Here is a 25,603-nt window from a genome sequence, read left to right on the forward strand (position 1 = left end):
TATATATATCATCAATTATTATGATATCCTGAGAGAAAAGACACCTAATAAACAGAATTGAGAACTGAGACTATTATTTATATGTACCTATTGCACACAGGAGCTGAGTAGGTACCAGGTTATTCCTAGATCTCACAACTGCATGTTAGACATGATTTTCTTCATCTTACACATGCAGAAACTAAAACTCAGAGAGTTATAGCTCATATAGTCAGGAACAGACCTGACGTTTGAACTCAGGTATTCCTAACTCAAAAGCTGAGCTGTTTCACATTCATTGCCGCAGTACCAAGGACTGTTGTATGTGCATTTTATGGAATATACCATTTTATTAAAAAGAATTGGTTTATAGATGAGGTAACTGAGGCACAGGATATTTAATAACTCCCCTGGTTACTTGCAGCTAGTAAAGCAGGTTCAAATCCAGGTGTCTATAATTTCTACTAAAACACAAAAGCTTCTGAAATCAAAATTCTAAATACAGCTTCAGATGCTTTGGAACATAAAACAAATGGAAAACTGCTTATAGCAGAAGTTCTGGGATTCAATTTCTAAAAAATGCTCCTGATGTCAGATTGATCCTTATATAGATTTTTCTTTGTCAGAGTTGAGTGGAGAATGTTGCTGCAGCCTTGATGACAAAGGCACTACTCCCCATTCTCAGATGTCAGAGAACCTGCCCTTAATTTGAACCATCCCCAATCTAAGCACTGATGCCAGGAACCATCGTTACACAACATACACGATATAGACATCAATGTATTTCCATTCTCGAATTGCCTTTACAAGCTTCTACTATATGCCTATTGGTGGTACAAGATGAATTCTATATCAAAGAAAATGTGAGCCACCATTTGAGCCTATGTAGATATAAAATATAGAGTACCCCATCTCGTTTTGTTGGGTGTTTTTTCACAAAAAAGAAATGTTTTATTCATTTGTTTGAATTTATTTATTAAGCACTTACTATGTCCTGCTTTATAGAACTTACATTCTGAAGAACATGGAAAGAAAATAATAACAATAATGACAAAGAATGATATTAAATATATCAGATAATGATAAAGAAAAAAATGGAAGGGAGATTAAATTATAGGGAGAGATTGGAATTTTAAAAGGGTGGCCATAGAAGGTCTCACTAGGAAGGTCACCATAAAAGTGACATTTGGAAAAAAAATCTGAAAAAAGTGAGGGCATAGGTCATGTAACAGTATGAGATAAAAACTTTCTGGACAATGGGAACAGCAGATGCTAAGACCCTTGAGATAGGAGCATATGTGATATACTCAAAGAACAGCTGACTGAAGAGCAGTGTGGCTGGAGGTTAGTGAGCAGTAGGGAGACTAATAGACTATGCATCAGAGAGGTCAGGTCAAGGAAAGCTCACGCAGGGACCTATAGCCATTTCATAGGGTTTTGGAGTTCTGAATTAAAAAGGAAACCATTGTGTATTTTCAGCAGGGCTGTGACACCATTAACATTTGTGTTTTAAAAGATCACTTTGGTTATTGTATTAAGATTATAGTAGGTTGAGGTGGGGATAAAGGTTGGAGTAGGTAGTCACTGAGGTTATAGGAACACACAGTATTAACTATAAATCTTCATGCTTAAAGACAACTCTTAATGTGTTCATGCCTTCAAGACCAGATGATTTGCAAGTAATTGCCTCATACACATTATAGCAATGTGCTTTGCTATATTTTTCACTATTAAGAAATGTGAAGGCTGTTTAACATCTCAGTTGGAATACTATTTTGGACCTTCTGTTCTCATCTGTTTAACTGTCTGCAGTTGGTGTTTTGAACTCAATAAATATCTACTCAGAGCCTACTTTAATAGGCAATGAATAAAGCACGGTCTTAGCTTTTGTGAAGTTTACAGTCTTGTAATAAAGACAAGAGTGCAAGCAGATAATTATACGTGTTCCTTAAAGATTCTGTTGAAACCAAGGAAAAAGAAAAATGTCTCAACCAAGCGATCGGGTAGGGAGATGGCATAATAACCAATCGGGAAAAGATTCATGGCAGAGATGACGTTTGAGCCACATCTTAAAGGATGAGTAGAGGGTAATTAGTAGAGAGAATAATGTTAGCTTATGTTATGAAGATGAAAAACAATATGGTACATGTAAATTATGACTGGAAATGAGGATGCAAAAATGAGCAGACAGATCAAGGAATCCATTTCAGTTTGTCTCTAAGCCAACGAGAATAACTTAGCTTGACTGTGTACACAAATTATTAGGAACTGGCACACAGACTTAGGAGATAAATAGAATGTCAAGAACATTTAGGATGATATTTCAATAGTCATTGAAAAACATTTGTACCACATAAAATAAACAGTTTTAGTAGAAAGGGAGAAGACAGGTTTCAATTTTTATGAGATAATATTAAGTGAATTTCATATTTGAGATAAAAGAGAAGCAATCACAAAATATTCACATGTTTATTGTCTGAGCATCTGTGTGGCTAATGACACAGTAACATGATTCCAATAATACAGGGGAAGAAACATGTTTGGGAGAAAGTTGTTGAGTTAACTTTTGGCTGTGTTGAACTGGCAACTCTTATAAATCATTCAGGTGGAGCTGTCCTGCTATGTATCCGTGTTCAGGAATACAAAACCCAATGGAAAGATTTGGCATGGCAAGAGATGTTGGAGAGATATCAGCAAAAATGTAGTATTCAAATTCAGAGGAATTAATAAAAGCAAGAACAATATAACAACAATCAGTACTTAAATATGACTTACTGTGTACCAAGCATGATTAATATTTTTAATCCTTGCAACAGTCCCATGAAGGAGATATTTTTATTGTTGCTACTTTGCAGATTTAAAAAATTGAAGCACAGAGAGACTGAGTTTCTTGCATAAGATTATACAGCTTGTGAGGTCAGTTTGCATTTGAGCCCAGAAAGTCTGGTTTTAATTTGAGGCCCTTAGACACAATACAGTGATGCCTCCTTTAGTATAGCTTACCTTAGACAGTGATGAAATAAAAAGCAAAGTGAACTAACTCCGAAAGCAAGGGGAAAACACATATTTAGGGAAAAGTTAGACGACAAACTCAAAAAGAGAAAGTAAAAATAGAAAATAAGTTAAAATAATTAGAGTTAACATTCATTTAGTTCTTACTATGTGCCATGCTATTCTAAGTGCTTTATATGTAGTAACTTACTTAAAACTAACAAAATTTCTCTGAGGTAGCTAGTAGTTTTTAAATTACTTTTACAAATTTGGGGATTACAGGTGCCTATTTATTACATGCATATATTGCATAGTGGTGGAGTCTCACCTTTTAGTGTACCCGTCATCCAAATAGTGAGCATTATACCCAATAGGCAATTTTTCAGTCCTCACCTACCTCTCACCCTCCCACCTTTGGAGTCTCCAGCCTCTAGTATTCCACTCCTTATGTCCAAGTGGACTCACTGTTTAGCTTCCACTTATAAGTGAGAGTGCAGTATTCGACTTTCTGTTTGAGTCGTTTCGCTTATGATAATGTCCTCCAGTTCCGCCCATGTTGCTATGAAAGACATTATTTCATTCGTTTTTAATGGCTGAGAAGTATTCCATAGCATATATATGCCACATTTTCTTTATCCAATCATCCATTGACAGACATTCAGGTTGATTCCGTATCTTTACCGCTGTGAATAATGCTGTGATAAACATAAGAATGCAGGTATCTTTTTGATATAATGAGTTCTTTCCCTTTGGGTACATTCCTAGTAGTGAGGTTGCTAGATTGAATGGTAATCCTATTTTTAGTTCTTTGATAAATCTCTATATTGTTTTTCATAAAGGTTGTGCTAATTTACTAAAGTTAAGTAAATGGCACAAAATACTAGTTATGGCGCAAAATACTAGAGGTACTAGTTAGTACTAGTTAGTACTTCTAGAGCAGTATGGCTTAAATAAGTAGAAACAGTGAAGTCAGGAGGTGTGGTGTAATAAAACCCAGGAGAAAAGGAATTGGATAAGATACATTAAACAATATTCTTTGAACAATGCATAAAGCAAGGATGAAGTTTCCAGGGATAATGTGTTAAGTGGGGTGTTAAGGCAGGATTCGTCTAATAACAGGTTAAGTGATGAATGGTACTGTTGAACCAGAAACTGCTAGTTTAGTGTACTCTACCAAAATATTTCAATGACAAAGAGAGAGATCCACAAAGGTAGACAAGAGTAGAAATAAATTTTGTTTTGTTTTCTTTTTAGTAAAAAGGTGACTTGGTCATGTTTATAGGTTGAAAGGAAGTAGCTATAAAGAGGAAATGTGCAACTAGTTGATGAAGCAAAATAAAGAACATGTGGGAGAGAATATAATCACAGACAAAATTTAAGGGGTAAATTCTTAGAAGGAAAACAGAGACTCTTCATTCTCTAAACTAGGAGAAAATAAAATGGTTCATTTATATGGATAATGTAATTTCATCAACAGAATTTAAGTTTAGCGGTTCCAAAGGTCAAATTCAGTGGCTATATATATTTCCACATACAGTTTTAATCTGAAATACAAGCCTAAATCTTCCTTCTATGAAGGTTGTATAAATTATTTTTTTTTGTAATAGCAGAGGACAAAACTGTTAAAATTATAGCCAAATCACCACTATACCCTGGTTTTGAAGTCTCAATTTCTGCAATTCTACATACTTGAATTTATAAACCTCCATAATGATTGCAAAAATTTTAATACCGAATAACATCCCTAAGTGAAGAAATTCATTCTTGTTAAGACATATAGTTAAGGTGATATAGTTGAAGTATATCTGTATGCACTTCTCTTTCTATAAAATGGATAAGCACAACATTTTAAAACTGAGTAAATGAGGGAAAAATTAAATATGCTTTATTTATGTAAATTTAACTAGTGATTGTGTGCAATTTCAGTTATAGTAAAGAAAACTGTAGTTTCTTCAAGCTACTCGGAAGATTAGTACATAATTCCTCACTTCAATTTCATACACATTTTAAATGTTCTGACTTTGGAATATGTTATTTTTAATCCAGATTTTTTTTAAAAAGTAGGTTCCCCTGAACCTGACAATTATTTAAAGCAGAAGTTGAAAAACCAAAGACGTGGGGGCCAAATCTGGCCCTCTGCCGCTATCGTAAATAAAATTGTATTTGAAAACTGCCACACCCATTTGTTTACCTAATGTCTGTGGCTGTTTTTAGGCTACAACTGCAAAGTTGAGTAGTTACAACAGAGACCACAGGACTTGCAAAGCCAAAATTATTCACTATATAGCTCTTCGCAGAAAAAGTTTTCGATCCCTGATTTAAAGGCTCAAATAAAAATGCATACACCAGTAAAGCCCTATAAAATGAATATTGTTGTGAAAAATGCCACTGTATTTTTTTGGGAAAAAGTCTTTTTGTGCAAAAACTCTCACTTTGTTCTAAAACTAAAATTTCATTGCAATGGATTTTCAAGAAAATCAAACAATGTGAATAATTTCTTGAAATATATTCTTTTGGAGTTTAGTCATTTGCTGACAAAATCGAAGTATATCCCAAAGACACAATAAATGAGATTGAGTTCTAGGAGTGAGTTAAATAAATTTACACAAATCTCCTGTAGGGGAATTTGGGGGCAATCTCAAGACACATAAACTAACATCTATGCCTATGTCAGGCTGGCGTAAGGTAGACAAGAAAACTGCTGGCCCATAAGACCAGCATTGTAATTTGTAGATCTCTTTGGTAAGCATGAAATAATTAATTTTTCTGTGATGATTATTGATCTTTTTATTGTGGATTCTCTATTTAAGAGGAAATATGTGTTTGTGTGTCTTAAAAATAAAGTATTTAAAATAGTTAATTGTATGCATTATATAGATTGCTTACATAATGCACAAATATGCATGTTTATTGTAGTAAATGCAAAAATGAATGTATATTGACATAAAAACTCTTAAACTTTATTTGCGCTTTGCTCTCAATTTTTTGTTTTACTCAGTACCCAAATTGTCACTTTTCAACTCTGCCTTCAGACCAACTACAGGGTAGAATAAATTCACCAAAGTCAATTAAATGCTGTTGAGTAATCTAATAACCATGGTTAACTTCTCAATGAGCAGCTCATTCCACATAACGTAGAGTTCATTGCCTCTTTGCTAAGTTTCTATAGTCTAAAATGAAACATAATTTTATTGATAATTCAATGCACTATGGAGACAGCTTCTTCTACAAAAATGAAACAATGAAAAATGGAGTGCACAAATTACAACTTTTAATACTGGGTTATGTCATCGAAGCTAGGAGAATTATGAAGTAAAATCTCCTTTTTACTTTACCATTTTGTTTGTTAGATGACTCATATTTTCCTTACCTTTACCAATGCTATCCTATGGTAGTAATTCCAAGGGATCAAAGCCAGCCATAAGTTTACATTTTTATCTTTATGCACGAAACTGAAAGCATCAGTTTTTGTTCCACATTAATATTATTTCTTTGTTTTTCTTGTTTTTGTAATGTAAAGTGCATGAACTCTTGCCTCATTTGAACCATCTCTTTAGTAGTTTTGACATTCTTTTTCAGTCTATTTAAAAAATGTGCTCATCTTTCTAAACTAACAACTCTTTACAACAGGTAAATATTCAGAATTTAATAGTTTTGCCTTGACAAATGTATTTTTATAATATCATTTATCTCATTTTCTTTAGTTGTGCAATAATTAGGAGGCTAGTCCATTAATTTCATGTTTCTTCCTTTTACAATGGCAGAGACAGAATTCCTACTGTGTAAATGGACAATATAAAACAACTTGTGGTCATAAGAAGAGGAATGAATCTAGAGTTTTTAACTGAACTCCGTTCTGTTAATTTTCCAGGAGAATATTGAATATATTTCAAAATTAAACATTTTCTCTTAGATCTATGGTATCAATTATGGATCTAAGTCTCATGCCACTGACACCATTCTAGCTTTGTGCATCTGATTAAACCGGATAACATGGTAATGCAGAAAGTCCAATGCACATATGTACAGTAGATACTCCAAAATACCAGTTCCCTTCACTTGCGAGTTCCTTTTGTTCTAGTATAAATTATAGTTTATACGGTCTTCCAGATGATAAAACTATGCATGTGTATGAAGATAGCCCAGCACAGAACTGTATATCTAGACTCCATTGTTCTACCTCCACAGCATAGCTATAATATTGAACTATTCTCAGGCATTGTCTCTTCACCCTACACTGAGACGTTGCCTAAAGGAAATGTATTTATTATGGTGCTGTTGTTAGAAACCTCCCTCTCTCTTTATAAGAACATGCAGAGAGATTTTTCTCAAGTCTCAGTGCCAGGAAAGATGTACTTATTATAAGGAGTAATTTTAAAAAATATATTTTAGGGACATTTTAAATCTTAGAATTTATCATACTTTCTTCTGTCCTTTGGTTACTGGGACATTCAGTATTGAATTTCTACTTCAGTTAGAGTTGTTGCACAGTTCCTTATATTGTGCAATTTTGTTTTCAAACATTGTCTTTACTTTCATCCTCTTTAAACTTAATTTCTCTTCATTCTGAGATTCTTATCTATGAAAATTCCAAATAAACCATTAACCACAAACTTCTCTTTATTTAATTTTGAGCAGTATTTCTAAAATCCTACGATTATAGTATACTAGATTTGAATAGATCTTATAAACAAACTTAGTGTATTGGTTGTCAAACCACATTAATCATTACAAACAACTGGAGATTTTGTTTTTTCCTTTGTGTTTTGCTTGCTTGTTTCTGGCTCTTGTTTTTGTTCTTTTTTCACTTCAGATGCATAATTTAGTTAATCATACGACTGAGTTTATGGCACATTGTGATGACTGGTTTATACAAATTTCTCTTGTTTGACTTTGTTTTTCCTGAACCTCCTTTTTCTACTTTCATCCTTGTTTCCCCATATATATTCTGTTGAAATGATTGGAATAAGTCCAATACTATGTTTGCAACAGGTATATAATATTTGAGTATGCATGAACTGTGAAAGTAAATGTATTATGTTACAGATTATATTCTCCTTCTTACTTTGTAAACTCAACACTATGTTTTTATAGTTTATCCCTGTTGCTGTTTGTGTCTCTATTTCATTGCTTGACTGTTACTTAACATACCATAGCATGTATACATTGCTCTTAATTCATCCTTAATTCTCCTAAATGTGGACATCCATAGTGTAATTAGCTCCTGCTATCACAGCTTTAACAATCATCTCTGCAAATAACCCCTTATAGATCTGAGTGTAAGTTTCTGCATTGTTATTTGTCAACATCCTTCATTTCTGTAATTATTGTCAGCTTGCTCTCAGAATTTCTGCACCGTCTAGACTCCCAAAGCAGTTCATGTGGGTTCCTGTTTCCCCACATGCTCACCAATATTTGGTATTATCTTGTTTTCTAAGTTTTGTCTTTCTTCGGGCTATAGGGTAATGCCTTGTTCAAATTTGAATTTCTTTCTTTCTTTCTTTCTTTCTTTCTTTCTTTCTTTCTTTCTTTCTTTCTTTTTTTTTTTTTTTTCCTATATGGAGCTTTGCTCTTGTTGCCCAGGCTGGAGTACAATGGCATGATCTCGGCTCATCGCAACCTCTGCCTCCTGGGTTCAAGCGATTCTCCTGCCTCAGCCTCCCGAGTAGCTGGGTTTACAGCCATGCACCACCACGCCTGGCTAATTATGTATTTTTAGTAGAGACAGGGTTTCTCCGTGTTGGTCAGGAGTTTCTCCATGTTGGTCAGGCCGGTCTCGAACTCACGACCGCAGGCGATCCGCCCGCCTCGGCCTCCCAAAGTGCTGGGATTACAGGAGTGCAACACCGCACCCAGCCTAAATTTGAATTTCTAACTTTACTAGTAAGGTTGACTATTAACTTGCATTCTTACTAAACATTTGGGTTTCTCCCTTTCTGAAGTGCCCATTTATATGCTTTTTCCATTTTTTCTCTTTTATTTCTCTTTCTGTTGACTCGAAAAACTCTTTTGCTTCTTCTAAATATTAATTCATTCTTGAATATAAATGCCCTAAATTTCTCCTTTGATATCATGTATGTTTTTGAATATAACATGTTTTACATGTTATGGTTTTGAGTTATTTATAATGACTTTCTTTCCAGCACAACCTTGTATTAAGATTTTTTTTTCCACATTTGTTCTCCTCCACGTAGTGTGATAGGTTTCCCCGAATGAGCTTTTAAACAATTCACTGTGTCTCTACTAAGTAACCATTGGTATCATATTTCAGGTTTATACTGGAAAGTGTTTTTAATAAAATAAATTTGTATTTTTATGCTGTTATATTAGGTATATTTTCTGTAAGTAAAATAAATATATACACACATATATGTGTGTGTAAGTATAAAATTGGTCAAAGGCAGACCAGATAAATAAACAAACAAATATATAAATTGTTTTCTCTATTTCTTAACTAAAACTGATTTTTTTATTAAATGTATTCTCAAGTAAACCAATTCAAGGTCTATGTCTGTCCATTTCCTGTGAAAGTATGGAACCATATGGTTGATAGACATGGAAATAACTGCTTCTTCCTGACCAGCTACCAGATGTGCAGAGTTCTTTGTTCAATTACATTTTTTAATAGAAATTATAAAACATACTGAATCAATCTTTATGGCTGAGAATAATAAAACCATTCTCAGCAAAAATTGTGTATTTATATAGATTGCCTATAAGAGTATTTGATAGAAATGATGTATTATGCACCATCTTCCTGGTGGAGAAAATCTGGTCTGCAGACATAGAAAAAAACACAGATGGATGAAAACAATTCTGTAATCAAGATTGGATGTTGGAGGTACCCAAGTAAACTGACATGGAAAGATTAAATTGTGGAAGAACTTCAGATACAAATTTCTAAGTCATTTTATATTTTTAGGTATTTATAGTCCATGTAAGATACATTTAACTTTCTAGGTGATTTAACCTACATAATGTATGGCTCTCCAGACAGAGCATGAAAACAGCTTATATTCCTGTCTTTGTAATGTGGATTTGTCATAACCAAGAGTGTGGATCAAAATTCTGAGAGGCGGTATCTCTAACATGCAAATAAACAATGTAGGACAGTTTCTATGGTAATTGTCATGATTTCATATCTTGAATCTTGACCAGTCTAGACTTTACATGTACATAATGCAGTGTTTCTCAAACTTGGATTTCTTATTATTCTTTTTATACCCTGCTTTTTAAAAATACCAAACTTGAAAAAACAAGCAACAACCAACCAACTGTAATTCTAGTGGTCAAGAATTTGTATTTATTTTTAGTTTTGCTTTTTGCTTTCTTTTCAATTACTTTCATAAACTGCTTTCTATAAGCTGGAAACTAGGCTAGATCACTTTCATATTTTCTCATGTATTATTCACTCTCGCAGGAGATATAATAGAGACAACAAAGGATCACATTCAATAAGGACGTTTGTATGCATTTTTTTTTTTTTCAGGTAAAGGCAATGTCCTAAGAATATCTGTGACGTAGCACTCTCATCAGTTACTAAGTGCTCCTGAAACCATGTTTGCTCCTTCTTATTCAAATTATTATTGGATTTACCTGGAAGTTGTTAATATCTTTTGGATATATCTGTATCGGTATACCTCATTGCTATACATGTTTGTGCTCTATAAATGAATTAGTATGTTCTCATTTTACACTATCTTCTGAATTCTTTACTCATTATAGAATAATTCAGAAGAATAAAGAAATAGGTCTTTGTCATTTAAAAACATATGTTTGGAGAGACGAAACTTGCATGGAAAAATAATTTGAAAAGGAATATAAATAACAGCTTTTGAGCTACAAATGTAAATGGTATTGTGTTACAAAAAGAAGCAAAATACCTTCAGGGGCTATAAAGGAAGCATTTACAAAGGAAGGGAACGTTTAGTTAAGCCTGGAAGGAAATGAAAAAACAAATGGGTTGGTAGACAGTAGAAAGGAGTTTATTTAAGGGAAAAAGAGTATGTTCAGAATAAGAGCTGGGAGTGGAAAGCAGGGTGGCGATGCAGGGAAATGGCAGCAGAAAGAATTACGAAAAGGAGGGTTTGATTCTAGTAACGTACAGGTGGCCCCCACCACCTGCCCTTAAAAGTAAAACATCTTCCTGGGCTGCTGGCATGATTTATATTAAAATGTTCATTAAATATTCACAAGAGTAAAACAACACATACTTTCCTTACGCTTGTAGCTTTTATTAAAATATTGAGCCAAAATTAATTTAAAGATAAATTATAAACAAATTGATGCATCATTAAAATGTTTATTTACTGTGTGCTTTGTTTTTACCGAAATATGTATCTCTATGACTGTAAGATGAGACACAGATTGCCACATATGTGTATGTGTAACATTTTCTGTCTGTAGCTATACCATGTGATGACTCCATCCTCCCAACACTTTATTCAAGTGACCTTGAAACTTTTCATGTGTATTACTACGTGGGGATGTTGTTTCATTTTCATTTGGCTGTAACTTGTCATTAACATATTATACCCATCTTGGTTCTTTTTATCATTTGGAAACACGGCTTTGAAAGTGGCTCAGAATCTTTGATAAACATAAACACTAACACTGAGATTGATCTTTCACATGATTCCAAATATAGTTTATTAATTTATATTGATTTTTGTGTCAATAAACACAATAATTTTAAAAATCCTTATTTAAAAAAAGTTGATCTCCAGATCTCCAGAAATGCACCTCTTCCACCAACCCTAGTTTGAGAAACATTACATTAAGCAATTTTGGGATCTAGATTTAGAAAGGCAGGATCTGGTTAATGGAGCAATTCTTACTCCTCAGGCAAGAAATAGAGATCTGAGTAAGTTCTAAATCAGGATGTTGACAAAAGAAAGTGAGCTTTAAAGAGTAAATGAGTATCCATTTGTTGAAATAAGTGGGGAAAGATGACCCAAGAAATTTACTTGAAGATCTATTGTTAGATACTTGAGTGTAATGTTGCATGCTCAAGTGTATGAAGGTTAACAGGTGAAATGATGGTAATAAAGGAGAGAGGACACTTTTACAGGGGTGTGAGAAAGGCCAGTTTGGGAAGATGATATGTAATTTAGTTATGCAGGATGAGAAGTAACCAGCTTTAAAGAAGCGTCTCGAAGCAGAGATACACACAGAGATCCTGAAACAGAATCAATCTGAGTATGAAAGAAGAAACAGAAAAAAAGGGAAGATCTGGGGAGTTTGGCATGAGATAGGGTCAAAGAAACAGTTATAAGGTATGAGAATTTAACACTGCAGCAAAAATGGTGATGAGGAAGGGATGTTTTAAGGGTCACCACAGAAGAAATGTAGACAGGAATTTGTGATACCATATAATGAGAGAGAAGTATAAATGATCAACAATTAAGGATAGGGAGATAGAAGAATAATGATGTCATGGCCGGAAATAGGGAAGTTAGTAAATGGAGGGCAGTTTGAGTGGGAAGATACTGAATTGTACATATTAAAGGATGATGTATGCTTCTTTTAGTCAAAAACACCAAATCCATTGTTTTTTTGTTTTTAACTAACAGAAAACACAAAACAATGGATTATCTATGTGTAAGATGTACCATGTTATGGAAGCTGGCTGAAACAAAGAAATAAAAGTGCTATCGAATGGATGGAAATAAAACGTGAGATCAGTGAAGGATGGAGGATTGCATCTTGAGGCAATGAGAAATCTGTAGAAGAAACCAAGAAAGAGTAAAGAAAATAAGGACAGTATAATGGCCCATACCACACAGAAAATAAAAGATGTTTAAGGAGGCAGGTTTCATCCATATCAAATGCAGCCATAAGTTTTAAAACAATGGAGGCTTACTTCAGAGTCAGTATCATGTGAGACACGGGTTGGTCACAGGTTGCAATAGATGGTAAAGTTATGGAGAACACTAGTGCTGGAAAATAAGTTTGTTCAGAAGCCTGGCCTGGAGGCATGAGTAAATAAGCAGAGGTACACAAAGACCTGTAAGAGTTAGTTGCCTGTAACAGTTGCTAAGGATATTCTGAGAAAAACCTATCAATAAAACAGATTGTTTCTATATAATGAAGATGGTTTTGCGGTTTTGCTTTGAGGGTCTTCTTGGTTCCTCACTGGAGGATTTTGCTCTCAAGTTAATGGCTACAGCATTCTGCCTACCAGGACATGGTCCTGCCAAGTCAAGGGAAGCACCTACAAAAGACTTATGGAGCCTCTTTTATTAGCCCAACTAGGACACTCTGAAGCTTCTGAGTAATTAACTTACTTTACATGGCTGAAAAAAATGCCTTTGGGATGCCACATAATTTAAAAATAACATGCCTATTTCTCACTGTACTATACTACTACATTTTGCCATCTGTTCCACAAATTGTGGTTTGTGGATGCCAGTTTCCACACCTGAGTAATCACATTGAAACTTGTCTATGCCAGGTCTGATCAAGGCAGGGAAGAGCTGAGTCTGGCATTCCTGGCCAGGACCTATCACAGGGACAAAAATATGCTTATCATTAACAGCCTTTATTGCCAAAGTGTTTGTAATTATTGCCTCTACATTTCTTTTATATTGACAAAGATGAATATTGCTTTCATTTTTGTATTCTCAAGGGTGAAATCTGTCAGCATACTGTGAATCACCTTTATACCATTATCAGAAGATCCTGGGCCATAGGAAAACATGATTGTTTTTAGTTAGATGAATGCATAGAAGAAAGGTAGAGGTAGATATTGATAGCACTGTGCAAAAACTCACCTATTTTCTTTAATCTTCACAACAATTTTTCAAGTTATCAAGTTATCTCCATTTTACAAAGAAAACTAAGGCAAGAAATATACATGGAATGCCCTAAATCACACAATAAATAGTGGTCCCAACATTTGACTCTAACTCTGCTGAATGTCAAATCATTTACTCACTAGTCCAGCTATTTGTGATAAAACATGAGCTATTCGTTGAAAGCCTTATCTTGCTCTTGTTACTCTGAATTATAATTATTTATTTATAGAAATAATGTGAGTAATTTATTATATTAAAAACATGACAAAAGACATTTGATCACTGAAAGTATATTAAAACTTAATATTTGCTAGACTGTCTGATCCTTTAGAGCAGGAACTGGATTTTACTTGTTTATTTTTTAATCTCCTGTAAAGGACAGCTTATGAAAATGTACGGGATGTTCACTGAATTGATTGATGAATTTTTTTGTAAGAAGACAAAGTGAAAGGAGTCCAGTTCTCTAAAGAGAGGTCCTTGTAGAAACATTGGCCAGTACACTCTGGAAGGCATAATATCCTGAAAGAATGTGGGAAGTGGTATTTGTTCTGTCCATGGAAAAACAAATGTGAAAAAATAAATTTTAGGAATTTTTCTTTCGCTCTTACTGTGACTGCTATACTGAAATGTATTTTTTCTCATGATTAATTGAATCATTAGGGAGAAAGCCCTCTTACTTTACAATATTGATATAAAATGATCTTGAGGTCATTGATACGAAGTGACCACCAATGTAAATATCTTCAGCATACACACACACACACACAGATGTAATTATTTAGCATCTTTGTGTATGTATGATTTTCAGGGTTTCATTATGTGACAGTGAAAATGAAAAAACTCAAGATAGGTAGTGGAAAGGGTGATGGATTGTTGTTTTCTCTCCTGTGTACTTCAGTGCCATTTACTTTTTTGTTCTTGCAGGTGAAGACAGATGACAGAGTGGTTAAGATGGACCTTGGTTTACTCTTCCTAAGGTTACACAAATCAGATGCTGGGACCTATTTTTGCCAGACAGTAGAGCACAGCTTTGTCCATACTGTCCGTAAAATCACCTTGGAGGTAGTGGAAGAGGAGAAAGTCGAGGATATGTTTAACAAGGACGATGAGGAGGACAGGCATCACAGGATGCCTTGTCCTGCCCAGAGTAGTGTCTCACAGGGAGCAAAACCATGGTACAAGGAATTCTTGCAACTGATCGGTTATAGCAACTTCCAGAGAGTGGAAGAATACTGCGAGAAAGTATGGTGCACAGATAGGAAGAGGAAAAAGCTTAAAATGTCACCCTCCAAGTGGAAGTATGCCAACCCTCAGGAAAAGAAGCTCCGTTCCAAACCTGAGCATTACCGCCTGCCCAGGCACACGCTGGACTCCTGATGGGGTGAGACTATCTACTGTCTTTTGAAGAATTTATATTTGGAATGTAAAAAATAAATCATCCAACTTCTTTGCATTACTTAAAAGAGATTTCTGTAATACAGGAATGACTATGAAGGTGTTATAATAAATTATTCTACATACTCGTTTGACTGGATAAATTTCACATAAAATTAACTACTTTTTTAAATAAATGCATTGCTTAATGGTTTCTCATTATGTTTATCAAAAAACAATATAGCTGTAATTTTCAGTACTTGGCTGCTTTTCCGTGAAGATTATTATTTTAGTTTTGGAAGACTTAAGAGTATTAGAATATTGAAGAAAAATTGGAGAATTTTATAATCATGGTAAATATAAAACTAAATATGTTTTAATATTTCAGAATTTTTCTTTTCCACCACAATGTAAGATATACAGAATACAAGATACTTTGTCATTCTCATGTGAACTTTCTGTACTCTTTAAGGATTTTTTTATTAGTGTTGTTTAAGTCATGAGTGTTAAGTAGCAGGTGTGTTGTGACTGCTGTAACCCATGAAAGGAAAAATGTGGTCGTTTTGAGGCTTGTGCCCTTCGTAAAATATTCATTAAAGCATACTCACAATATTTTTGCTTTATAACACAGTCTTTAAATTTCACTCACTGTGGAAAGAAAAACTAAGGTAACTTCTCAGAAAGATGTCAAAGAATGTCAAATCAGATGAAGTTATAGTTAGAATTCTAACTACTGTAAAAGATTTTTGCTGCCCTCTTGTGGTAAGAAAAAGTATATTCTCATACATTTCTTTTTTCTCTACAGATGGATATCTGTTTAGGAAAGATTTGAAAGCAGATTATCAGTAGATACATCGATACATCAAGTTCATTTGCAGAAACAAATAACTGAAATAAAAAACACATTAATCCTTATATCGTATTTTAATATGAACGTATTGTTTATAGATAATTTATTATCTCGCAGGTCAAAAATGAAGATTTTGCAGCACTGAAGATTTATTAAAGCCCCAAAGTTTAAGTTTCTAAATAATCTTCTCTGAAATCTAAAATATATTATAACAACCATGCTTTATTTGTGAAAAAGTATTAAAGTGATTTGCTCTCAAATACCAAATGTTTTTCTCTATTGTATATTAAGAGACAGAAAATTGTTTCATGAGTTCACTTAACTACTGAGATATTCAGAGCATTTTTACCTCCCTCTTAAATATTATAAAAACAATTGTATTTTTGAGAATGTTTATTTATCAAAGTATTTCCTTCTATTAAATATTTAGCAATTACTTTTCTCAAATATGAAATTTTTATAAGATGTTTTCATCTAAACAAAAATTGAAAGCAAGTGGATTACACAGGGAAACCATTATGAACATTTATTTAGATATTAATCTTAAATTGTGTTTATTTCAGTTTTCAAAGTTAGCTTATAGGTTATAGATTTCAGTTAAAGTGCTGATAACTCATAATCACTTGCAATTTCATTGTAAAATTAACAAATACATAAATATTTTAAGAAAAATTTGTTTGTTCAGATAAGTCATCATGTTTCAAAAGATCTAAGAAATGCAAATATCGGCCGGGGGCGGTGGCTCAAGCCTGTAATCCCAGCACTTTGGGAGGCCGAGACGGGCGGATCACGAGGTCAGAAGATCGAGACCATCCTGGCTAACACGGTGAAACCCCGTCTCCACTAAAAATACAAAAAAATTAGCCGGGCGTGGTGGCGGGCGCCTGTAGTCCCAGCTACTCGGAGGCTGAGGCGGAAGAATGGCATGAACCCAGGAGGCGGAGCTTGCAGTGAGCCGAGGTTGCGCCACTGCACTCCAGCCTGGGCGACACAGGGAGACTCCGTCTCAAAAAAAAAAAAAAAAAGAAATGCAAATATCCTGAAAACTGACATCCTCTGAAAATTCCACTTGCTATTTGCCTAAGAATCCACTGGAGGTCATTACTGCCATTAAATAATAACTGAAAAGACTATGGATTGAAAAATATTTTTAAAAACTATACTCAGTAAGAGCCTGCTCAATTTGGAGAAATAGGACCATAAACACAGATCACAGGGGCCTTACAAAGTTTATGTCTGAACAAATAAGTCAATTCAGTACACTTTATTGAAAATAGTCTTCCATTAACACACAAGAAAGAAAGCAGGATTTTCTCCTATATGTGAATTTTAGATTTAAAAAGTAAGGCAAGTGAGACATAAAGAGTTATCATTTTAATCACAATAGCACAGACAAGTTGTTAATAATGATAGCAATGGTGTAACTTGTAAACTAAACATTTGGTAACTGAAGCAATAGGCAGAGGAAAATAGCTTTTCTATGACACAAGTCATATGTAAATGCACTGAACAGCCGCTTGATTAAAATAAACTGATTATTAACCAGAAAAGAAACATTTTACATAAAATGCTAAAATTGATTATAGGAATATAAATCAAGCCCAAAGAAAGTTTATACAATGCTAATTTGAAAGAAAACTGATAAGAAAACTTTGAGGGCCCAGGTCCACAATTTAGGGAGACCACTAAATTTTATATATAATTATACACAAACATACGTACATATATATACATATATATATATATAATCTTGCTTCCTGCCTGTTTATGGCAATACTGAAGAGAACTGGGAAAGTAGAGGGAGGGAGAGAGAAAGACGAAGAAGAGAGAAAGAAATCAGTTTCCAAGGGTATGTTTCATGTCCCACCATTTTTTCAGTTTCTCCCTCTCTCCCAACACATGCGTGCACACACACACACACACACACACACACACCTCACATACTATAAATCTTCACTACCCTATCAAAATACAAATATATCAATCTATGCTATTTTGTCCTTCTTGAGAATCTAAAACATACCACAAAAATATGTCGCCAGTCTTTTGTTCTGTCTAAGGTTAGAATTCATTCAAATTCAGAATCTCTTTTGAGAAACGCCCAGGCTTAGAAAATTAGAAATGGATGGATCTTCTCTGAACTCAAGGAGAGCACATACTTAGATACCTGCAAGACTTGGAGGAGTTAAGAGTTCACCCTTGATCTCACCAAATTTTCCCCATTTTTCTCTTTCTTGCAGAAGGAGAGAAACCATGCTCTCTAACATTGAGCAAAAATCATAACCACTCATCCTAGTTTCTAAGGGGCACCTCCATCTAGGGCCAGTCTTCTGCTTCTTTAGACCTCTTTTATCTTTGTTACAGGAGAGGACCTGTGGATGGAAAGAGTTTTGACATAAAACAATGCCCATTCACTGGCTCCTTCAGCACAATGTCACCCATTGAGAAATAGATCCAGATTTGTTAACAAGAAAGATTTTACTTCGTGATTTGTGAGGTCTCTTCCATGTCTATAATTCTACATTGTTAATTTTTTCCTTTTGTGTGAATTACTGAATATTTCAGTGCAAAGCTATCAACTTAGAGAAACGGGGATTAAATAAAGGATAAACACTAATAAGAGCTCTAGAAAAAATGGAACAGAAAGTCTTTGCCTGTTTAGTAAGTGGCAATTCGATATATATTTTAGAGTTTTTTTCTAACTAAAATTAAATACTTAGAATGTTTGTAATGAGTGTTCAATATTTGCTACAGGTTTTAGGGTTTTGTAAATCTTCCTAGTAATTACGAACATTTGTAAAATTTGTAAAATATAATAAATCATTTTGAGTGTTGGTGTTAAGCATGAAACAAACACAGCAGCTGCTGTTCTTAAAAATGAATTGACCTGTGACATCTGTAGCCTAATAAATATATTAAGAAAAGTACTTAGTATTGTATAAATATTTTGTTTCCAGGAGAAAATGCAACACTCAAGAAGCCCATATTCTTTTTCTGACAGCAGAACATTACACCGAGTTCCATTTTAAAGGACTCATTTTTCAGGCCAACAACTGTTGCATTTGAATCAGATATAAATAATAGATTTTCCACAAACACTCAGCTGATTGTAGCAGTGTTATTTAAGCTGGTATGTTTATTTTTGTTTTCTTGGAAGGATAGCTTTATATTTTGGCTTTCATTATAAATTGATTGTGTTCTGCTTGTGTTTAAATGGTTTACTTATAAGCTAGAGCACTATATGGGAGTGCTCTTTTCTGTATGGTATCCTTTTATTTGCTTGGCTGGGTTCATAACAGTGTGTGCCATATTCTTTCTTTTCACTGATTCTAAGCCATGAGACTTATTATCATCTGGTGGCAAGCTGCAGGACCCATTAACGGTGTGTCTCTTTGACTATAATGTAGATCTGCTACTACGCACTACGTAATTTGTCTGTACCATTATGTACAATCTCTATTTGGCTCAACTTCGATGAAAAAGAAATAAATATTTGCTAAACTCTCAAGTGTCGTCTGGGGAGCATTTTCTAAGTTTCTGCCAACTGAACTCAAGTTTTTTATATTAAGCCTATATGTAAACATACAATGCCAGACTACCACTGGGTTTTGGTTTTTTTTTTTTAGAAGTTAGAAAAGAATTCAGTTTTCTTTCCTGTGATATTTATAAACCAACTTTCCTACAGAGGAAAAAGTCTGTTAACCTCATTACCTTGCAGCCATTGGGTTTATTTATGCAACCCTGTGTTGCTAGGACCAGTAGCCAGAAATTCTTTTCAAAGTTTCATCATCCAGATAAGAGATATGAAAAATGGGCCGGGCGCGGTGGCTCAAGCCTGTAATCCCAGCACTTTGGGAGGCTGAGACGGGCGGATCACGAGGTCAGGAGATCGAGACCATCCTGGCTAACATGGTGAAACCCCGTCTCTACTAAAAATAACAAAAAACTAGCCGGGCGAGGTGGTGGGCGCCTGTAGTCCCAGCTACTCGGGAGGCTGAGGCAGGAGAATGGCGTGAACCCGGGAGGCGGAGCTTGCAGTGAGCTGAGATCCCGCCACTGCACTCCAGCCTGGGCGGCACAGCGAGACTCCGCCTCAAAAAAAAAAAAATTAAAAAAAAAAAAAGAGATATGAAAAATGAAAGATTTTAGAATGGTAACTAGTTGAATATTTACGATTTTTGCAAGCCTCAAGTTCTAGCTTAATGTATCTGAATTGCTATTTTCTCTGTTATTTTTATAAGACCTTGGGAAGGTCATTTAAATGAAGTGTGGTGTTAAGTAAACTTCTGGGGGTGCATTTTGTTTTTGAGGCAAATTTTATTGTATTGGTAAGTAATTAGTTACAATGTTTTAAAAGAAAAAACTGGCAGCAGCTCATGGAGTGTGTCTCTGGCACTTTTCTGGTGTGACAATGACATTAATGGTAGTTGTTTATCATATTTCAACCTTGCATTCATTTATAATATAGGCCTACTTTTAGTATAGTATTTGATGAACTAATTGAAACCGTTCTTCAGATACATTTTCAGTCTTTAGTCAAAGGAAGAAGAGAGACAGTTATGGTAACTAGAAATCTGTTGCTTACTATTCAAAGGAAACAAAAGTATCCACCCATCTTTTTATTCAAAAATGGTATGCCAGGCGCTGAACCAGGCACTGTATAAACTATAGAAATGTTAATAATCCCATTATTACACAGATAAACAAAAATTAAATCATATTTTTAGAGAATATGTTTGCAGTGTTTATTGGAAAAAAATCCCAAATCTTTTTACTTTATAGTACATGAAATGCAACAACAGCGTAGTTTAATACAAGAATTTATGCTTTCAGAAGTATAGTTACTATACACAGGGGATTGGGTCCAGGGCTCCCATGTATACCAAAATTCATGAATTCTCAAGTCTTGAGGTCACCCCTGTGAATTCAAATACAAGAAAAGTCCCTCACTCTGTGTATGTGGGTTTCATATCTTATAAATACTTTATTTTCCATCTGCATTTGGTTGAAAACAATTCAAATATACATGTGCCTTTGCAGTTCAAACCAGCGTTGTTCAGGAATCAACTGAACTTCTAATTATGAATATTGAGACTCCTGGTCAGGATGGCATTTAGAAGTCAGGCTTGGATTCAGAGGAGTTGCAGTAATGTAGTAATAATAAATGATATATAAAAAGATAAATAATTTAATAAAAAAGACCAACATAGAAGCCTAACATCTTTATGACTCTGCCCTACATTTGCCTCCTTCTCAGCCATCTTTACCCAACAGCCAAAGTCATCTTTCTACCACAGATTTGATCCTTTTATAACTCTACTTGAAGCCATTCAATGGCTTTTACATGGTTGATATGGTTTATTAACCAGCAATGGAACAGAAATGCAAGGCAGTGATTGGGCTTGAAGCCAAAACTCTGGACATGTGTTCAGCAGAAGATAATGGTAGCAGGAAACCCAGATCCTGTTCAATGAGAGGAATACACATGATAGATGCCAGGTGAAATGTTAGGGCTTTTCACCACTTTGGGCAGATACAGAAGCCTGAAATCTGGGTACTACCATTGCCTGGGCTTTTGTCATATAGGAGCTGCATGTAAAGCCATCTAAGGCTAGGACACAGACTCATTGCAGGTCCCAGGATTGACTTATCCCCTTTTTCCTCTTCACTTGTCTTCATGACCTGGGATCCCTGGAGCATGAGACTCCCAAGTCATCTCAGTACTGGAGCCTAGAATAGCCAAAGAACCTTTTCTGGTTTAGTAGCCCTGAGGTGGGGATAAGGAGGTGGAAGCAAAAGTAAAAGCTACAGGCGAAGTACTATAGACTGAATTCTGTCACGTCTCCCTGGTCACCCCCAAATCACATGCTGAAGTCCTACCCCTTAATGCGGTAGTATTTGGAGATGGAATTTGGGGAGGGTAATTATGGTTAGATGAGGTCATGAGAATGGGGACCTCATGATGGGATTCGTAGCTTCATAAGAAGAGGCAGGGAGGTGGATAGACAGAGAGAAGCCTGGAAGGGTAACATCTGCAAATCAGGAAGATGGCCCTCACCAGGAACCAAATCTGCTGGTACCTTGATCTTGGACTTCCCAGCCTCCACAACTATGAGAAATGTGTCTGTTGTTTAAGGCACCCAGTCTATGGCATCTGTTATAGCAGCCCAAGCAGATTAATACACACAAGAAAGCACAGAGAAAGGTGGGGAGATTAAGCATAAACAGAATACTCGAACCCACAAACAAAATATTTCAAAACAATTCAAGATATTCAAAGTTAAGTAAATAATAATATCCAGAAAAAGTGATGAAAAGGAGCCTCAGGTATGACGTTCTGAAAGCCCATAGCTTTTATTAATTCTTAAAAGGATAATTGGCCCAAAGGTCAAGAACAACTGTACTAATACAATTTATCACATTATAAATTAAGACCTATGACCAATGATGTTAAACAACTTCTTAAAGGTAAAAAGAAGATGCAGAGGCCGGGCGCGGTGGCTCAAGCCTGTAATCCCAGCACTTTGGGAGGCCGAGACGGGCGGATCACGAGGTCGGGAGATCGAAACCATCCTGGCTAACCCGGTGAAACCCTGTCTCTACTAAAAAATACAAAAAACTAGCCGGGCGAGGTGGCAGGTGCCTGTAGTCCCAGCTACTCCGGAGGCTGAGGCAGGAGAATGGCGGGAACCTGGGAGGCGGAGCTTGCAGTGAGCTGAGATCTGGCCACTGCACTCCAGCCTGGGCGACAGAGCGAGACTCTGTCTCAATAAAAAAAAAAAAAAAAAAAAAAAAAAAAAAGAAGATGCAGAATGAGAAGAGAAAATAATTCTGTTCATCAAATGTTGTGCATTCTTGTAAAGAACACACTGTATGTCTTATAAGATGAAATTTAACATAAAATACTGAGTATGTCCCGGCAGAGCCTCAGAGTGTGACTATAATCAGAATGAAACTTTGTAATCTATAGATCTCTTGGTTCATTGCTCCTAAAGCCCAAGATGAAAACATAAAGTTCACTGCTTTAGCTGAATAAAAGAACAGATGAATGAGTGGATGATGAATGAACAAATCAGTCAGAGGATAACATCATTTAGATTCAAGTAACAAAATACAAATAAGAAGTTATTTAAATGAAGAGGATAAGTATTCCCTAATGTAACTAGAAATCCAAAAGAAGGCAGTCTCAGGGCTAGTTAATTCGGTGACCAGAGGAACATTTCCCAAAGCTCAGGTAATTTCCATATTTCCTGTCTGCTGTCCTGTGAGTTGGCTTTGTCCTCAGGCAGGTGCTCTAGATATCTACTTTTTACACCCAAACAGGTACAAATGGTAGTACTTAAGATTATCTGCACATCTTCTATCCCAGCCACACCAAAGCCCCACAAGACTTTACCAGGATTGGGTAAATACCCATATCAAAAAGCTCATTTCTAATCTTATAATAGAAGACAAAGTATATCTGTAAGAAAGAGAGCGGGAGAGACAGCTGTTTGTTAGAAAAATGGCAAGATCAGCTACAGACATCATCTATTGAGGTAGCAAAAAGTAGGTGGAAAACCAACATTTAAATTAAAATAAGTAACACTGGTGTGGGACAGGCTTTTCCTACTTCCTGAACTGAAAATTTAGAGAATTAACTCCCAACTTAAGAATCCAAGTTTTGACCAAATACTATACTCAGACAGTGTTAAAAATATCAGGGTTTCTTTTTTTTTTTTTTTTTTTTTTTGGTAAATTCTACATGTTTGAAATTCTGCTGCAATAGTTTGTGAGGAAGTAATATTTGAGTGTGCTTTCTGAAGATAGGTTAATCATGGATAGATTCATTATGAATAATTACAACAAAATTGGAAAAATATGGAGACCACAAAGAGTATTCAGTTACATTTTACAAGACATAAAAAGACCGTACATTTTTTTCTTGTTGTGCAATCTTTGAAGAACAGATGGCAAAAGTGGGGACACTTCAGGAGCACTCTTAGAACATCTGTTCCTGTCACTGTTAGGAAATTTAGTCTCATGGACTACAAAGCAAAATCTCCAGAATGTGTGAAAGGAGGCCCGGCCTGAGCCAGAAGATCAGAGCTCTAGTTCTCATTTTGATAAAACTAGAAAAACCTCTTTGTTTCTTTGCTTCCAAACATGTAAAATATATTTCAGCTTCCAAATACGTAAAATGAGGTGGTTGGACCAGATGATTTTGAAACGCATACCATTTATAACATTGTTTCATCCTTTAAAATGAGATTTCAAGGAAAAGACCATGTTCAAATATCTTCTGCAGAAAAATCCAACACTTTAGTATGGAGACCAAATTGCCTTTTCTTTAATTTTTTTTACAAGTGTATTGATGTACAATTGATGTGAAAGAAACTGCAAAAATTTAAAGTATATGATGTGGTAAATTTTGACTTATCTATACATCTGTGAACCCACCACTGTCAAAATAATAAATATATCTATTATCTCCAAAGCTTCCTGGGCGCTTTTAGTTTCTCTTTCCACCTCCTCATCCACTACCCAGGAAACCACTCATCTGTTTTCTGACACTATTGATTAGTTTGCATTTTATATAATCATATACATAGAAACATACAGTTTGTCCTCTGTTTGCCTAGCTTCTTTAACTCAACATCATTCTTTCCAAATTCTTCCATATTTTTTAGTTTCCCAATAGTTTACTCATTTTTATTACTGAGCAGGATTCTACTATAATGGATATAGAAAATTTAGATGGACATTTTAGTTGTTTCCAGCTTTTGTCTATTGCAAATAAAGCTACTTTGAACGTGTGCAAGTAATTACATGGACATACATTTATTTCTCTTGGGTAAATACTTAGGAAGGGAATTTTCAAATTGTGTAGTTGATGGTTATTTAACTTTCAAAGAAGCTACCAAATAGTTTTCCAAAGTGATTATACAATTTCACATTTTCACCAGCAGTGTATGAAAGTTCTATTTCTTGTGTATCCTCCCTAACACTTGATATATTGTCTTTTTAATTTTAGCCATTCTATTAAGTATGAAGTGACATCTCATGGTGACTTTTTTTTTCCTTTTTGAGACGGAGTCTTTCTCTGTCATCCACGCTGGAGTGCAGTGCCTCTATCTTGGCTCACTGGAAGTTCCATCTCCCGGGTTCAAGCGATTTTCCTGCCTCAGCCTCCCAAGTAGCTGAGATTGCAGGCATGTGTCACCAGGTCCGTCTAATTTTTTGTATTTTTATTACAGATGGGGTTTTGCCACATTGACCAGGCTGGTCTCGAATTCCTGTCCTCAAGTGATCCACCCACCTCGGCCTCCCCAAGTGGTGGGATTACAGGCATGAACCACTATGCCCAGCCCTCATGGTGACTTTCAATTTGCATTTTCCAAATGACTGATGATGCTGAGCATCTTTTCATGTCTTCTTTGGGGCCATGACTGTTCAAATGTTTTGCCTATTTTTACTGAATTGTTGATCTTCTGTTTATTAAATTGTAAGTGCTCTTAATACAATTCAGATGCAAGGCTTTTGTCAGATAAAGGTTGTATAAACTTTTCAGTCTATGGGTGTTTTTGTTCACTTTGGTAACAATGTCTTATGAACATCAATATTTTTTATAAAT

At 35.1% G+C, this 25,603-nt stretch overlaps 1 protein-coding gene across 2 annotated transcripts in view; it reads left to right on the top strand.

The window, feature by feature from the left end:
- The window catches only part of SEMA3E (sema domain, immunoglobulin domain (Ig), short basic domain, secreted, (semaphorin) 3E), a 279,602-nt gene extending 263,352 nt beyond the window's left edge, over positions 1-16,250 (top strand). For both annotated transcript variants that reach the window (XM_011927688.1, XM_011927689.1), the window contains exon 17: positions 14,691-16,250. In XM_011927688.1, coding sequence (XP_011783078.1) covers positions 14,691-15,143 — 453 coding nt within the window. In that variant the 3' untranslated portion in view covers positions 15,144-16,250. The remainder of the gene's footprint in view (positions 1-14,690) is intronic.
- The last annotated feature ends 9,353 nt before the right edge of the window (positions 16,251-25,603 follow it).

Source organism: Colobus angolensis, unplaced genomic scaffold, assembly GCF_000951035.1.
Source record: "Colobus angolensis palliatus isolate OR3802 unplaced genomic scaffold, Cang.pa_1.0 Scaffold74, whole genome shotgun sequence".
NCBI classification, from domain to species: Eukaryota; Metazoa; Chordata; class Mammalia; order Primates; family Cercopithecidae; genus Colobus; species Colobus angolensis.